General features: G+C 61.3%; 3 protein-coding genes across 3 annotated transcripts; 1 reads left to right on the top strand and 2 right to left on the bottom strand.

Moving 5' to 3' along the window:
• Nucleotides 1-163: 163 nt before the first annotated feature.
• Nucleotides 164-2,914, top strand: ENH_00046520 (Transcription factor with AP2 domain(S), related; the record flags this gene model as incomplete). The annotated part of the gene is made up of 1 exon (XM_013581025.1): nt 164-2,914. The coding sequence occupies one exon, from the start codon at nt 164-166 to the stop codon at nt 2,912-2,914; it is 2,751 nt and encodes a 916-aa protein (XP_013436479.1).
• A 6,228-nt stretch (nt 2,915-9,142) lies between these two features.
• On the bottom strand, nt 9,143-11,189 carry ENH_00046510 (hypothetical protein, conserved; the record flags this gene model as incomplete). Its single annotated transcript, XM_013581024.1, has 2 exons — nt 9,143-9,458; nt 10,261-11,189. The coding sequence occupies 2 exons, from the start codon at nt 11,187-11,189 to the stop codon at nt 9,143-9,145; spliced, it is 1,245 nt and encodes a 414-aa protein (XP_013436478.1).
• A 2,528-nt stretch (nt 11,190-13,717) lies between these two features.
• ENH_00046500 (peptidase S54 family domain-containing protein, putative) lies at nt 13,718-15,022 on the bottom strand (the record flags this gene model as incomplete). Its single annotated transcript, XM_013581023.1, has 1 exon — nt 13,718-15,022. One exon carries the CDS (start codon nt 15,020-15,022, stop codon nt 13,718-13,720), a length of 1,305 nt encoding a protein of 434 aa, XP_013436477.1.
• Between the last annotated feature and the right edge of the window lie 23 nt (nt 15,023-15,045).

The following is a 15,045-nucleotide window of genomic DNA, read 5'->3' as shown; positions in this document are numbered from 1 at the left end:
CCTGGGCCCCCCCGCTCCCCCCGGGCCCCCCGGGGCCCCCGGGGCCCCCGGGGGGGCCCCCGGGGCCCCCGGGGGGGCCCCCGGGGCCCCCGGGGCCCCCGGGGGCCCCCTGGGGGCCCCCCGGGTCCCCGGAGAAGGCGGTTGCGAGGAGCTGAGCGAGGAGATGCGTCCGATGAAAGGAGTTTACTTTGACAGGACTCAAAAGAGTTGGATTGGGTCTTTTTATGAAGAAAGAAGACAAATAAAGAAAAGATTCAAAGTGGCAACTTATGGGTACCACACTGCGAAGGCCTTGGCGATAAACGTGCGGCTGGGCTTCGAGCGCAAGAGCCGGCTGCGCGGCGAAGACGGCCGCGAGCCGCACGCTGCTGCTGCTGCTGCTGCTGCTGCTGCAGCGCATGCAGAGCGGCTGCTGGCGGGGGCCACGGAAGCAGCACTTGCTGCTGGAGAAGCTGGGATCGACTCCCACAAGGAGGCGCAGCTGCGGCTGCTGCTGCACAGCGCAGCAAGTGGCTCCACGGCGCAGCTGCCGCGCAGCGAGCTGCTGCAGCAGGTCCTGCGGCGGCAGCCCAAGGCCTACGAGGACAAGAAGCACAGGCTTCCTGCTGCTGCTGCTGCTGCTGCTGCTGCTGCTGCTGCTGCTGCGCCAGCTGCGCCCGCCGCCGCGGGGGCCCCCCTCGCGCTCCTCACGCCCAGGGGGCCCCCCTACGACCCGCAGAAGCAGCCGGGGGCCCTTTCCTGCGGCGCCGCTCTCCCGCAGCAGCCCCACGGCTGGCCTGCTGCTGCTGCTGCTGCTGCTGCTGCTGCTGCTGCTGCTGCCACCGTCAAGGCCGAAAACCCCGCCGCCCTCCTCGCCCACGACAAGCACCAGCAGCTGCTGCGACACAAACAGCGCAGCACCAGCAGCAGCGCCGTCGAGGACGCCAAGGCCTCCGACGCAGCTGCTGCTGCTGCCACTGCAGCAGCAGCAGCAGCTGCTGCTGCTGCCGCACCCTGTTCCGCCGTTGCTGCTGCGGAATTCGCCGCTGCTGTTGCGGCCCTCAGGTGCACCCTCGCTGCCCAGGAGGACTCAGCTGCGTCGCGGGCAGCTCCTGCTGCTGCTTCTCTGCGCCGGCAGCTGCAGCAGCAGCAGCAGCAGCAGCAGCAGCAGCGGCAGGGCCGCTGCCCTGCGGCGGAGGCAGCGGCAGTCGACGCCGCAGCCGAACCCAAACCTGCAGCAGCAGCAGCAGCAGCAGCAGCAGCAGCAGCAGCAAATGGATCGGAGTCCGGAGAGAACTCCGAGGCAGCAGAAGATGACCTGGATGAAGCCTTTAGAGCAGCAATTAAGGAATCGCGGGACCCCACATCTCTTTTTGCTCAAGCCCTGGATGTGTCTTCGACTTCTTTGGCTTTCTTCCACTCGCTGCAGCACAAGCAGCAGCAGCAGCAGCAGCAGCAGCAGCAGGAGTCGCCGCTCTCGGGCGCCCCCGCAGCCAGCAGCAGCAGCAAACCCAAGCAGCAGCAGCAGCTGCGCAGGTGGGCGGGGGGCCCCCAGCTTTCCCCTTCCAGTGCTGCACTGCAGCAAACGCCTGCGGACTCTCCCTCTTCAACAGCAGCAACTCCTCCCCGCAACAAGTCTCCCGTTGCTGCTGCTGCTGCTGCTGCTGCTGCTGGAAGTGGGGTGCCTCTCGCTGCAGCTGCAGCAGCAGAAGGCGAAGACAAGAACGAGCATGTCGCCGCAGCAAAAGAGTCCTTGGGAGGCAACGCCTGGCTGCAGCAGCAGGCTGCTGCAGCAGCTGCTGCTGCAACAAAGTCAGCAGCCCCGCCAACCCCAGCGGCAGCAGCAGCAGCAGCAGCAGCAGCAGCAGCAGCAAGAGGCCCTGGGACCTTGGCTGCACTGCGCAGCCTCGGCTTTGAAACGGGACAAGGAGACAATCCCCAAGAAGCAGCAGCAAGAGAAGCAGCAGCAGGGGCCCCCCCCTGCAGCCGAATGTCTCCGCAGCCCTCGCGGCTGCTTGAGAAGGACCAGACCACTGGTCACAGCAGCAGCAGCAGCAGCAGCAGCAGCAGCAGCAGCAGCGGTCCTCAAGTGGCCCACGTGGAGGCGGGCACAAGGGAGGGCAGCAGCAGCAGCAAACCACTTGAGGCAACAATGCCGCACCTTCAGCAGCTCCCCCAGCAGCTGCAGCAGCTGCAGCAGCAGCAGCAGCAGCCCCTTGTTGACCTCGCAGCTGCATCAGCAGCACTTCGCCAAGCCCACAGCCTAGGGGACACAACCCAGCTGCAGCAGCAGCTGCTGGAGCAGCTGCAGCAGCTGCAGAGGCAGCACGAACAGCTGCAGACACAGAACTACAGTGGGGAGAGCGGCGACGGGCTGGGTTCTGCTGCAGCAGCAGCAGCTGCTGCTGCTGCTGCTGCAGCAGGAGCAGCACAGGAGGGACTCCCTCGTCAAAGTGCTTTGGAAACCCACAAGTTTCCTCCTGGGGCGGCCTCTCTGGATCCCCAGCAACGGCAGAAACTGCTGCTGCAGCAGCAGCAGCTGCTGCTGCAGCAGCTGCGCGCAGACAGGGACCCAAAGTTTGCTGCTGCCGAAGCAATCAAAAGCCTCCTCTCTGGCTGCCCTGCAGCAACACAGCCACCTCTGCTGCAGCACCAAGGAGATCCAGCAGCAGCGAAAGTGGCAGCAGCAGCAGCAGCAGCAGCAGCATCAACAATAACAGCAGCAGCAGAAGGCAGCGGCACGGAACCGGACGGCGAAGCGAGCTGGACTGCGCGCACCACACAGCAGCAGCAGCAGCAGCAGCAGCAGCAGCTGCAGCAGCAGCAGCAGCAGCACACCTCCAAGTCTTCGGATGTATCTTTTCAGCATGGCGACGCGCCCGCAGTAAGCTGGGCTGTCGCGGATTCTCGCGAAGCAGCAGCAGCAATCCCTTAAGAGCAGCAGCAGCAGCAACGCCTTAAGAGCAGCTGCAGCAGCAACGCCTTAAGAGCAGCAGCAGCAGCAACGCCTTAAGAGCAGCAAGAGCGGCGACGCATTAAGAGCAGCAGCAGCGGCAGTGCCTTGAGAGCAGTAGCAGCAGCAGCAGCAAAGTCTCGAGAGCAGCAGCAGGAGCAGCGCTTTAGGAACAGCAGCAGCAGCTAAAACGGCACTGTTATGAATGACACCAGCAGCAGCAGCAGCAGCAGCAGCAGCAGCAGCAGCAGCATTTTATGGCAAGAGACACTAGTAGGGTCCCTTTAAAACCTGCTTTTAGCCCTGTGCGAAGCAGCACAGGAGGCGGCCTCTGCTGCAGTTGGTTTGGGTGTACATACACCTCAGTACGGCCTCACACCTGCTGCTGCTGCTGCTGCTGTGGCTGCCGCTGCTGCTGCCGCTGCTGCTGCTGCACCCCAGGGCCAAACAGCACGGCACAAAGGTTTTAGCAGTCACAGCAACGAGTGTACCAGGCCACGCTGCAGCAGCAGCAGCTGCTGCAGCTGCTGCAGCAGCTGCAGCAGCGCCACCAGCAGCAGCAGCCCCCAGTCTTTGCCCTTTTGCTGAATCTTCCTGGGCATTTAAAAACTTATTAATGCGCTGGGGCCCCACAGCAGCTTTGGGGGGCCCCTTGGCGCGGCTGGGGGCGGACTGCTGGGGTGTACAGACACCTCACTGTGGGGCCCCTCGGGGCTCTTTTCAATACATAACTTCACAGCAGCAGCAGCAGCAGCAGCAGCAGCAGCAGCAGCAGCACAATCAAGCAAAGACTAGGGCTCTATGCAGTCGTATGGGGGTCTAGGGGTGCAGTAATTCCGGAGAATACTCTGCAGGAAATCAAAAGCAGCAGCACTAGCAGCACTAGCAGCAGCAGCACTAGCAGCAGCAGCACTAACAGCAGCAGCACTAGCAGCACTAGCACCAGCAGCATCAGCAGCAACACTAGCAACAGCAGTATCAGCAGCAGCACTAGCACCAGCAGTAGCCCCAATAACTGCAGCAGCAGCGGAGAAGCCGCCCGCGCTGCAGCGTTTGGGGGGCAGCTAGTTTGCTGCTGCACCGCTGCTGCTGCTGCAGCAGCAAAGCGCAGCAGCGGGAAGGCTCTAAACAGCAGCTGCAAAGCAGCAAATAGCCCGTGTCCTTTTGCTGCTGCTTGCTGCTGCTTGCTGCTGGCTGCTGCTGCTCCTTCAAGTGCCTCTTTTATAGGGACTTCGGCAACTGTCTGTGTCTTCACTTCGGCAGCAGCAGCAGCAACAGCAGCAGCAGCTGCTGCTGCTGCTGCTGCTGCCCGCTGCTTGTGTCTGCCTAATGCCTCATTTGGGGCTTCTTTGTGTCTTTGTGCCTCTAAATGTCTCATTTTGTTCATTTGTTTCTTCATTTGTTTCTTCATTTGTTTCTTTATTTGCTTCTTTATTTGCTTCTTCATTTGCTTCTTCATTTGCTGCCTGTTCTTCATTTAAAAGCTCCAGCGCATGCAAAAGCACCTGCTGCTCTTTCTGCTGCGCTGCTGCAGGAAGAGTGGAAACAAAAATGGACCATTGGTCCACTGGCTCCCTTTCAGAGCCCGCCGGTGGACCTCAAAAGAGCCCATGGGGCTCAGCCAGCAGCAGCAGCAGCAGCAGCAGCAGCAGCAGCAGCAGCAGCAGCAGCAGCAGCAGGTTGCTGCAGCAGGGCGGCCTCGGGCGCTGCGTGTACTTCGCAGCTAGCTGCCGAGCCTGCTGTGGGGCCGAGACGGCAGCAGCTAATAAAAGAGCAGCAGAAGCATTTTGATTATAAACTGCAGCAGCAAAGCCGGGGCTGAAGCTGCAGCAGCAGCAGCAGACTGCTGCAGCATGCTGCAGCAAAGTGCACAGACACTTTGGCCCTGCATGCTCTTGCTGTGGGGCCCCACAGGCCTTTTGGCCTTTCACGTGGGGGCCCCCCTTAGGCAATTTTAATTCCAATTAGTCCCTTAAAACATTTAAATTCCTTTTCCGGGACTTTGCAGAACTTTCACAAAACACATAAGGGCTTTTTTATCCCCTAAACTTCTCTTTGCAGAAAACAGCAGCAAAATAACACTCTATGCCCCCCCACATAACCCACAGCACACACACCAGCTGGAGGCCCCCAGGGGCCCCCTAGGGGCCCCCCAGAGGTCCCCCAGGGGCCCTCCCAGGGGCCCTCCAGGGCCCCCCCAGGGGCCCCCCAGGGGCCCCCCATGGGCCTCCCGCGCGCATTATGCATGCGCTGCATGCGCGCAGCACCTTTTTGCATGCACTGCATGCACTGCATGCGCTGCATGCATGCATGCGCTGCATGCATGCATGCGCTGCATGCGCTGCATGCATGCATGCGCTGCATGCGCTGCATGCATGCATGCGTGCATGCATGCATGCATGCATGCATGCATGCATGCATGCATGCATGGACGCATGCATTTATGCGGGGCTTTGGGAGTCTTCTTCTTGGGAAGCGAGGACAAGTCCTCTGTAGACTCCGTTGGGGATTTGCATGAGTTGCTGGTGAGTTCCGACTTCAACAACTTTGCTGCCTCTGCTGCCGCTTTGCTGCAGCACAATAATCTTATCAGCATTTCTGACAGTGGAGAGCCTGTGGGCAATCAGAATCGTGCTTCTCCTCCCGCTCCCGCTGCTGCTGCTGCTGCTGCTGCTGCTGCTGCTGCTGCTGCTGCTGCTGCGCAGCAGCGAGTCCAGCGTGCGCTGCACCTGCCGCTCGCTCTCCGCGTCCAAGGCCGAAGTGGCTTCGTCGAGAATTAAAAGCTGCGGCTGCCGCAGCAGCGCGCGGGCAATTGCAATTCGCTGCCGCTGCCCCCCCGACAGCAGCAGCCCCCCCGCCCCAGCAGCAGTTTCGTATCCTTCTGGCAGCTCGGAAATAAACCCGTGAGCGTTCGCCAAACGAGCGGCCTCCTCAATCTCGCTCTGCAGCAGCAGCAGCAGCAGCAGCAGCAGCAGCAGTGGCAGCAGCAGCAAGCGCGACCGCCGCAGCAGCCAGGACGGCAGCTGCAGCAGCCAGAACGGCAGCTGCAGCAGCAGCTTGTGTCCATTTCCCCAGCAGCAGCAGCAGCAGCAGCAGCAGCAGCAGCAGCAGCAGCAGCAGCAGCAGCAGCGGGAGCCTCACCTGCGTGGCATCTGGGCGTGAAAAGGCAATGTTGTCTCGGATGGAAAGATTGAAAAGAACAGGTTCTTGACTGACGAGGCCAATGTGGGATCGAAGGCGAATTAAGTTGAAGTCCAGAATATCCTTATCTCCCACGACGATCCTCCCGGGCCCCTGCTGCTGCTGCTGCTGCTGCTGCTGCTGCTGCTGCTGCAGCGCAGCGCCCGCGGGCACCGCAGTGGAGCGCTCCAGGTCATAGAACCGCAGCAGCAGCTGCACTGCTGTGGACTTCCCGCAGCCAGAGGGCCCCACAAGAGCCACAGTCTCTCCGGGATTTACAGCAAAGTCCACTTCGCTGTAAATTTGCTGCTGCGGCCTCGCGGGGTACGCGAAAGACACATTTTCAAACCTCACTTTCCCCACAAAGTCCTCCGGGGGCCCCCCGGGGCCTCGCGGGTGTCGATGCGGGACTTTCTGTCGATGACCCCGAAGACTGCAGCGAGGGCTTTGCGGGCGCGGCGGGCGTCTGCGCTGTAGACTGCAGCAAAGCCGAGTCCAGAAGCAGCGAAGACCATGGGAAAGAGAGAATTGAGAATTTTGTCGAAGTCCGAAGTGGCCGTGGCCACGAGGCGGCCCCCGTACCAGAGGGCCAGGGCGAAGACGAAGAACTGGGCACTTTGGGAGAGGCCCCAAGAAAGCCCCAGGGCCCCCGCTCTGCATGCGCTTCCCCGCAGGCCCTCCTTTGCTGCTGCTGCATGCTTAGCAGCAAAGTGGGGCTCCAGGCCGAGGGCCATCACCACGCGGATGCTCGCCAGGGCCTCTGCGAAGACCCCGGAGGCCCCCTCGGGGGCCCCCTGGGGGCCCCCCTCCAAGTGGCCGTGGCCACGAGGCGGCCCCCGTACCAGAGGGCCAGGGCGAAGACGAAGAACTGGGCACTTTGGGAGAGGCCCCAAGAAAGCCCCAGGGCCCCCGCTCTGCATGCGCTTCCCCGCAGGCCCTCCTTTGCTGCTGCTGCATGCTTAGCAGCAAAGTGGGGCTCCAGGCCGAGGGCCATCACCACGCGGATGCTCGCCAGGGCCTCTGCGAAGACCCCGGAGGCCCCCTCGGGGGCCCCCTGGGGGCCCCCCTCCGGGGGGCCCCCCTCCGGGGGGCCCCCCTGCTGGGGGCCCCCCCGGCGGGGGCCCCCGGGGGCCCCCTTCTGCGCGGGCGGGGGGGCCCCCACGCTGAGGCGGGGCCTGCTGAGCTGCTGCTCGAGGCCCACAGCAGCAGCGGAAAGCAGGAAGGTGGCGAGCAGCAGCAGCGCGAGCTGCCAGCAGCAGCAAAAGCCAATGAGGAGGCCCCCGAGAAGCGCGAAAAGGCCGTGGAAAAGCGCAACAAAGTTGCCAGTTGCTGCAGCAGCAACGAGGGCCACATCGCCAGTCAAAAGACTCACGAGGGCCCCCACGGAGTGGCGAGGATCGTCGAAAAAAGCCATTTCTTGGTGAATTAAACTTTCAAAAGCCTGGGCCCGCAGCCGGCGGGCCAGCCTGGCGGCCAAGAACTCCTTGCAAAACTGCTTCAGCAGCTCCACAGGCAGCCGCAGCAAAACGTACAGAGTCAGCAGCAAAGCCCACAAGTCCGTGGAGGCCCTGAGGGCCCCCGGGTCCGGCTTGGAGAGGGCCCCCAGGAACTGCCCCAGCAGCAGCCCCAGCAGCGGGAAGCTCAGCCCCGAGAGGCCCGCGCTGCACAGCAGCGCAGCAAAGGCCGGCCACTCCGGCAGCAGCAGCAGCACTGCACGACTTAGTCGTGCACGGCTCTTCGCGGCTTCGGGGAGGCCCCGCAGGGTCAGCTTCGCCAGCAGCGCGGGGGCCCCGGGGGCCCCCAGCCCCGCGGCGGACTCCGCCAGCTCCCGCGCGCAGTTCGAGGGGGCCCCCGAGCCCTCCGAGCCCTCCGAGGCCTCCGAGGGGGCCTCTTCGGGGGCCCCCGGGGCCCCCGGGGCCCCCGCGGCCTCCGCCAGTTCCCAGTCCCGGCCCTCCGCGGGGCCCCCTGCTGCAGCGCCCGCAGCCGCAGCAGCAGCAGCAGCAGCAGCAGCGGCGGGCGGGGGGCCCCCCGGCGGCAGCGCGAGGGGGGGCCCCTCCTGCGCCGCCTGGGCCCGGAAAAGCCGGTAAAAGGGGCCCCCCGTGTCCCGCAGCAACTCCTGGGGGGCCCCCCGCTGCACCACGCGGGCCCCCAGCCCCGGGACTGCGTCCAAGACCACAACTTCGTCCACGTTTTGCACAGCTGAGAGCCTGTGGGCCACCACCAAGGTGGTGGTCTTTGCTGCAGCAATAACGCTGTCAAGAGCTTGCTGCACTTGTCTTTCGGACTTAGCGTCGAGAGCAGAAGTGGCTTCGTCCAGCAGCAGCAGCAAAGGCTGCCGCAGCAAAGCCCGCGCCAGAGCCAGCCGCTGCTTCTGGCCCCCCGACAGCTGCGCCCCCCCAGCCCCGCAGCGCGTGCTGTAGCCCTGCGGCAGCTGCAGCACGAAGCTGCTTGCATGCGCTCGTGCTGCTGCTGCTTCCACTGCAGCAAACGGCTTCGCCTCCCTGCAGCCCAGCCGGATGTTCTCCTCGATCTGCCCACAAACGCCCAAATTATCTCCAACAAATTCAAAACTTACCAACATAATTCATAATTATTCAAATATAACTCAAAAATAAATAAAAAATAAATAAAAATAACTCAAAAATAACCCCAAAATTACTCAAAAATATCTCAAAATAACCAAAATGTGCCCGAGGAGGCGAACGCGGGGAAACGCAAGGGAAGGAAAGCAACTCAAATGCAGCAAAAAATGGGTCCAAAGAAGCAAAAAGAAGTCAATTAAAAGAAGAAATTAAAGGAAATAAAAAAGACAAGTAAAGCGCCGAAAGAAAGGGAAAAAGAGGCGCTGAAAAGGCCAAAAAACGAGAAAAAAAGACGCGGCCACCAGGTGTCTGTACACCCCGCAGGCGCGGGAGCTGGGATCGACCCCACACCCCCAGGTGTATGTACAGCCCACAGTGGTGGAAAACAGCCGAGGCTCCTGCATCACAACTCCGATCTGAGATCGATACCAACTAATGTTCAAAGTCCTTATGTCTCTGCAGCAGCCAACAAACGCAGCAGCAGCAAAACATTATTTCCAGGGGCCCCTTTCAACACGCCTTCGGGGCCCCTTCGGGGCCCCTTTGCCTCCCCTTTTGGAACTTTCTCTGTACCCTTTTGGGGCCCCTTTGGGGCCCCTCTAGAACCCCTTTGGGGCCCCTGTAGAACTCCTTGGGCCTCCTTCAGGGCCCCTCTTGCACTTCCTGGGGGCCCCTTTTGTGACCCTTTAAGCCCCCCCTGGACCCCCCTTTGCTCCCCTTTATACCCCTCTAAGTGCGCCCCCCTGTATCCCTTAATGCCCCCACTGGCTCCCCCCTGTGGGGCCCCTGTGGGTCCCCTGTGGAGCCCCTGTGGGGCCCCTGTGGGGCCCCCCGGGGGCCCTCGGGCCGGGTTTGGGGTCCCCTGGGGCCCCCCGGGGGCCCCAGGGGCCCCCAACCCCCCCTGGGGCCCCCCGGGGCCCCCCGGGGGCCCCCGGGCGGGTTAGGGGCCCCTGGGGGGCGGAGGCGGACCTGCCGGCGACTTCGACGGAGCCGGAGTCGGGGTCGTAGAGGCGCTGCAGCAGCTGCAGCAAAGTGGACTTGCCGGCGCCGGAGGGGCCCACGAAAGCCACGGACTTGCCGTGGGGAATTGTGAGGGAAAAGTCCTTGAAGACGGGGGCCCCCTGGCGGGCTGGGTAGGCGAAGGAAACGGCCTTGAAGGCAATGTCGCCTTGGAGCGAAACATTTTTTTCTCCTTTTTCCGAAAATGGATTTATTTCCGAAACTCCTTTTTCCACTTCTTCCAGACTCTTCGCTGCGGCCTGCGCCTTCAAGAACAACCCCACACTTTCTAACACGTTTCCCAAACTAAACGCCGCCATCAGCAGACACACAGATATCACGAAGGCCGCGCCCCCCTGAAACTCGGGCCGCAGCGGGGGGCCCCCCCCGGGGGCCCCCCCGGGGGCCCCCCCGGGGGCCCCCCCGGGGGCCCCCGGGGCCCCGGGGGGCCCCGGGGGGTCGAGCTGCTGCAGCTGCTGCAGGTGCTGGAGGTGCTGCTGCTGCTGCTGCAGCTGCTCCCAGCCAGCAGCAACTTTTCTGCCGCTGAGGTAGAAGACGAGGGCAAACATGGCGAAGACCGAAGATATGAGGCCCGCCATGCCAAGGCCAGAGAAGAGGCCCCCGCGAGCAGCAGCAGCTTCTGCTGCTGCTATGTGCTGCTGGTAGCGGGCCTTGGAGGCCCCCTCTTGGCCGAAGGCAGCAACAGTGCGGGGGGCCCCCAGGGCCTCTGCAGCAACAGCGCCCGCAGCTTCGAGCGCAGCAGCAGCAGCAGCAGCAGCGCGGCGCAGCGCAGCAGCCAGCAGCGCCCCGAAAGCCACTGCTGGCAGCAAACCTGCTGCAGCACACAGAGTCACTTCCCAAGAAGTCACTAGTGCTGCAGCAAGAGACCCCACAACCAGCAGCAAGTTGTACGGGATCGCCACGAACTTGAGGCCGATCCCCTCGCGCAAGTCGGCCAAACTGCTGTCGAGTTTTGCTGCCAAAGAGCCCGCGTCTTGGCGGTCGAACCAGCTGAGTTGCTGCTGCAGCACAGCAGCAACGAAGCTGCTGCGCCGCCGCGCCGCCAGCCGGTCTGCTGCTGCTTCGAAGCAGCAGCAAGACACCCCCTGCAGCAGCAAGTTCAGGGCCCCCGCCACGGCCATTTGCTTCACGGGGCCCCCCACTGCCACCCCGCTGCTCAAGTTGTCTATTGTGGCCCCCATGGACACGAAAAAGTACGGCAGCAGCAGCCCCGAGAGGGCCCCCATGAGGGCCCCCGCCCCCAGCAGCACCGCCTCCGCCTTCCGCGCAGCCATAAACGGCGCCAGCAGCTCCCGCAGCAGGGGCCCCCGCCGGGGGCCCCCCTCCCCGGGGGCCCCCCAGCAGCCGCCCCGCAGCCCCTTCCAGGGGGCCCCCCAGCAGCGGCCCCGCAGCCCCTTCCGGGGGGCCCCCGCGGGGCCCCCGGGGGCCCCCGAGGCGCTCGGCGGCGGCGGAGGCGGCGGCGACGCGGAGCCCATCGGGATGCAAACCCAGCAACGACCCAAAAAGACAAAAATAACCTTTTTTAATATTTAAAATGAACTTTAAAGCAGCAAGAAGGGGCCCCGGGGCTGCTCGAATGCCGGGGAGGCCCCGGAGCCGAGACGGAGGCGCACACACAAGACGCGGCGAGACCACGCCGCCCGGAGCCCGCGCCGCCGGTAAAAAACCGAAAAATCAAATTAAAACTATTTTAAAAGGTTTATTTCATTCAAAATTTACATTTAACTCCAGACTGAGCCCCCGGAACGCCCCCCGCGAAGACCCACACGCCGCGAGCGACAGGGATGTTCAGACACCCGGCGCTCCCGAGCCCCCTATCGCTGTCTAGGTTGCTGGCCGCCTCCCTAGCCTTCCCAATAGCTCTTTTAATTTCTTTCTCTCTTTTTACCTCATTTAAATTCAAAAACTTAACTTTTAAAACCCAAAAAATGCCAAAAAGAACGAAGATTCGCAGCAGCGGCTTGCAGCCGACGAGGACCACCGACTGCTCGCTGCCTGACTGCGCGTGCTCCCTCCGCCTCAGTGTTTTAGCTGAAATAGTATTCATTAATAAATTAATTTATTTTTTAATTAATATATTTATTCATTTATTAATCAATTAATTCATTATCTACGCAGTTTGCCGAAGTGTTGGCCTGCAACGCCGTGCACTCCGCCGACGACCCCAGCCTCGGGAGTCTCGGGAGACCCAAAGGCAGCGAAATAACTCAAATTCAGCAGCAGCAAAACAAAAAATAAATTCAAATATTTATTTGTATCTAGGGTTTAGGGTTTAGGGTTTAGGGTTTATGAAGAGGCTGCACGAATGCGTGGAGTGCAGACCCGCCCGCGGGTTTGTCTAGGGTTTACGGGCCTGGGATTCCGTAGAAGCTAGGGTTTAGGGTTTAGGGTTTATAACTCGTCAAAACCCCCGTCTTATTTGTATTCTTTCTGCTGCTCTTCAAATGCCATTTGCTGCAGCTCTAATGCCTTTTTGTGGGGCCTTTAAGAAAAAAGAAAAACTCATTTTTAAACTTTTAATCTTCCGAGAGCTGCGGTGTACATACAGCCCGTGGGTGCTAGTGGCTGCTCGCAGCGCAGCAGCAAATTCAGAAGTCTCTGCAGGCTGCGCTTTCCGGCCTCTACTGCAGCAGCAGCAGCAGCAGCAGCTGTTGCTGCTGCCAAGAGTTTCGCCCTGGAAAAGCAAGCTGAGGAGTTCTCCTCAAAAGAGATTCAGCAGCAGCAGCAGCAGCAGCAGCAGCAGCAGCAGCAGCAACTAAATGGGCCCAAAAGGCTGCGGGACCCACTGTCGATATATAAGATTTGAGGCCTTTGGGCCTGGCCCCAGCTGCTGCGGGCAGCAGCAAGCAGCAAAATAATGATTAAAGGTCTAGTATCTTTATTGATGCTAGTATTGATGCTAGGGCAGCAGCAGCACGAGCAGCAGCAGCAGCAGCAGCAGCAAAAGCAGCAGCAGCACGAGCAGCAGCAGCAGCAGCAGCAAAAGCAGCAGCAGCAGGGTTTTCCTCCTTTGTAGATAAGCTCGACCACTGAGAGAGAATGCCACGCTTATGGGGACTGCGAGAAATGTAGACGAAGTGCAGCAGCAGCAGCAGCAGCAGCAGCAGCAGCAGCAGCAGCAAAAAAACAGAGGAATAGGACTTTTGAGACTGTGTTGAAGCAGCCACAAATGAGATTGTTAGACGCAGAGGGAGGCGGGGGGCAGCAGGGGCCCCAGCTCGCTGCAGCGGCTAGTTCTGCTGCAGCTGCCTGTTTGCAGCAGCACATGCTGCTGCTGCAGCAGCAGCAGCAAAGCATCTGCTGCAGCTGCAAGCAGCTAGCTGCACCCGTAGGCCCGACGCAGCTCCCGCTGCCTGCGGATGTGCTCCAGTCGCAGCCGCGTGAGCCGTCCCTCGCCCTCCCCACAAAACTGCAGCACAGCAGCAGCAGCAGCAGCAGCAGCAGCAGCAGCAGTAGCAGCAGCAGTAGTAGTAGCAGCAACAGCAGTGAGAACAGCAGCAAAGCTCAGCTCCACGCTCGTTGAGCTTTCCGAACTTGTGCACTTGTTGCTAAAGTTGCTGCTCTGGGCCCGCTGCTAGTGCTGCTGCTGCTATTGCTGCTACTGCTGTTGCTGCTGCTGCTGTTGCTGCTGCTGCTGCTGCTGCTGCTGCTGGCCACTGGCTTACAAGCAAACGCGTTTGCAGGCCCATGATCCTTAGCGTGTCGCGGAGGTCTGCAAAGACAGGGCATTCCGCAGTTGAACTCAAACCCTAAACCCTAAACCCTAAACCCTAAACCCTAAACCCTAAACCCTAGACCCTAAACCCTAAGTTCTAACTATCAAAGGCGAAAGACGCGGCTTGCTGCTGCTGAGAAACACCAAAGTACCTGCTGTGGTGTTTTGCCTGCGGAGGCAGCGCACACAAACGCACTTTTACCCATAAACAGCAGCAGCAGCAGCAGCAGCAGCAACAGCGGCAGCAGCAACAGCAGCAAAAGAAGCTGCAAAACACGGTGCAGCAAATCAGGCAGCAGTAGAAATTAAAGCAGCCGCCTGGCCAAAAGCAGCAAGGAGCTGCCAAAAGGTGCAGCAGCAGCAGCAACAGCGACACACGTCAACACCGCAGCGTGCCGCTGCAGCAGCTGCAGCAGCAGCCGCAACCCCAGCAAGCGCAACAACAGCAGCAACCCCAGCAACCGCAACAGCAGCAGCAACTGCAGCAGCAACAGCAACAGCAGCAGCAACAGCTACAGCAGCAGCAGCAACAGCTACAGCAGCAGCAACAACAGCTACAGCAACAGCAGCAGCAACAGCTACAGCAGCAGCAGCAACAGCAACAGCAGCAGCAGCAACAGCAACAGCAGCAGCAGCAGCAGCAGCAGCAGCAGCAGCAGCAGCAGCAGCAGCAGCAGCAGCAGACCAGTCATGCGCGGAAAAGGCGTAAGACAAGTTGAGGAAAGAGCCCCAGCGGGGGTCGCCGTCGAGTCTTCTTTTGATTTCGGTGTACATACACCCCGCAGCAATGCCCCCCAAGTGGCCCGCCCAAGACACCGAGCGCAGCAGCAGCGCCACTTTTCCTTTTCCGAATTTCGAAATTAAATAAAATAAAACATTTAAAGACAAGTTCAGCTGAGACAGCTGCAACGCAGTCAGCATCAGCCCTGCGAACCAGCAGCAGCAGCAGCAGCAGCAGCAGCAGCAGCAGCAGCAGCAGCAGCAGCAGCAGCAGCGGCGGCGGGGGAAGGTCTTGTCAGCAGCGGCAAAAGCAGCAGCGAAAGCGTTGCCAGCAGCAGGAGTAATGGCATCTCCGGCAGCAGCAGCAGCGGCACACGAGACACCCGCAGCAAAAGCAGCAGCAGCAGCAGCAGCAAACGAAACAGCCCCAGCAAGAGCAACAGCAGCAACTCGGATAGACTTAGCAGCAGCAGCAACTGAGACAAGCGTTGCTGCGGCAGCAGCAAAGGCAAAAGCAGCAGCAGCACCGCGACAAAGACAGCAACAGCAGCAGCAGAAGCACCACGACGAAGGCAGCCACAGCAGCAGCAGCAGCAGCAGCAGCAGCAGCAGCAGCAGCAGCAGCAGCAGCAGCAGCAGCAAGGTACCCGGGAGCGGCAGTATGGTCATGAAGGTGTCTCTGCTGCGGCAAACTCCTTCCACCCAAAGGAGGCAGCAGGCGAAGCTGGAGGCCCCCAAGACTGGCACTGTGCTGCAGCAAATGTGAGCAGCAACTCCCAGCAGCGAGGACAGCAGCAGCAAACCCCACACGTCCTGGCCCCGCAGCACGGGCTCCAGCTGCTGCAGCAGCAGCTGCAGCAGGAAGCAGTTCATCAGGAAGTGCGGCAGGCCCGCGT

The sequence above is a fragment of the Eimeria necatrix genome, genomic scaffold, assembly GCF_000499385.1.
Source record: "Eimeria necatrix Houghton genomic scaffold, Enh_scaff355, whole genome shotgun sequence".
NCBI classification, from domain to species: domain Eukaryota; phylum Apicomplexa; class Conoidasida; order Eucoccidiorida; family Eimeriidae; genus Eimeria; species Eimeria necatrix.
This window is presented reverse-complemented; position numbering and strand designations above follow the sequence as displayed.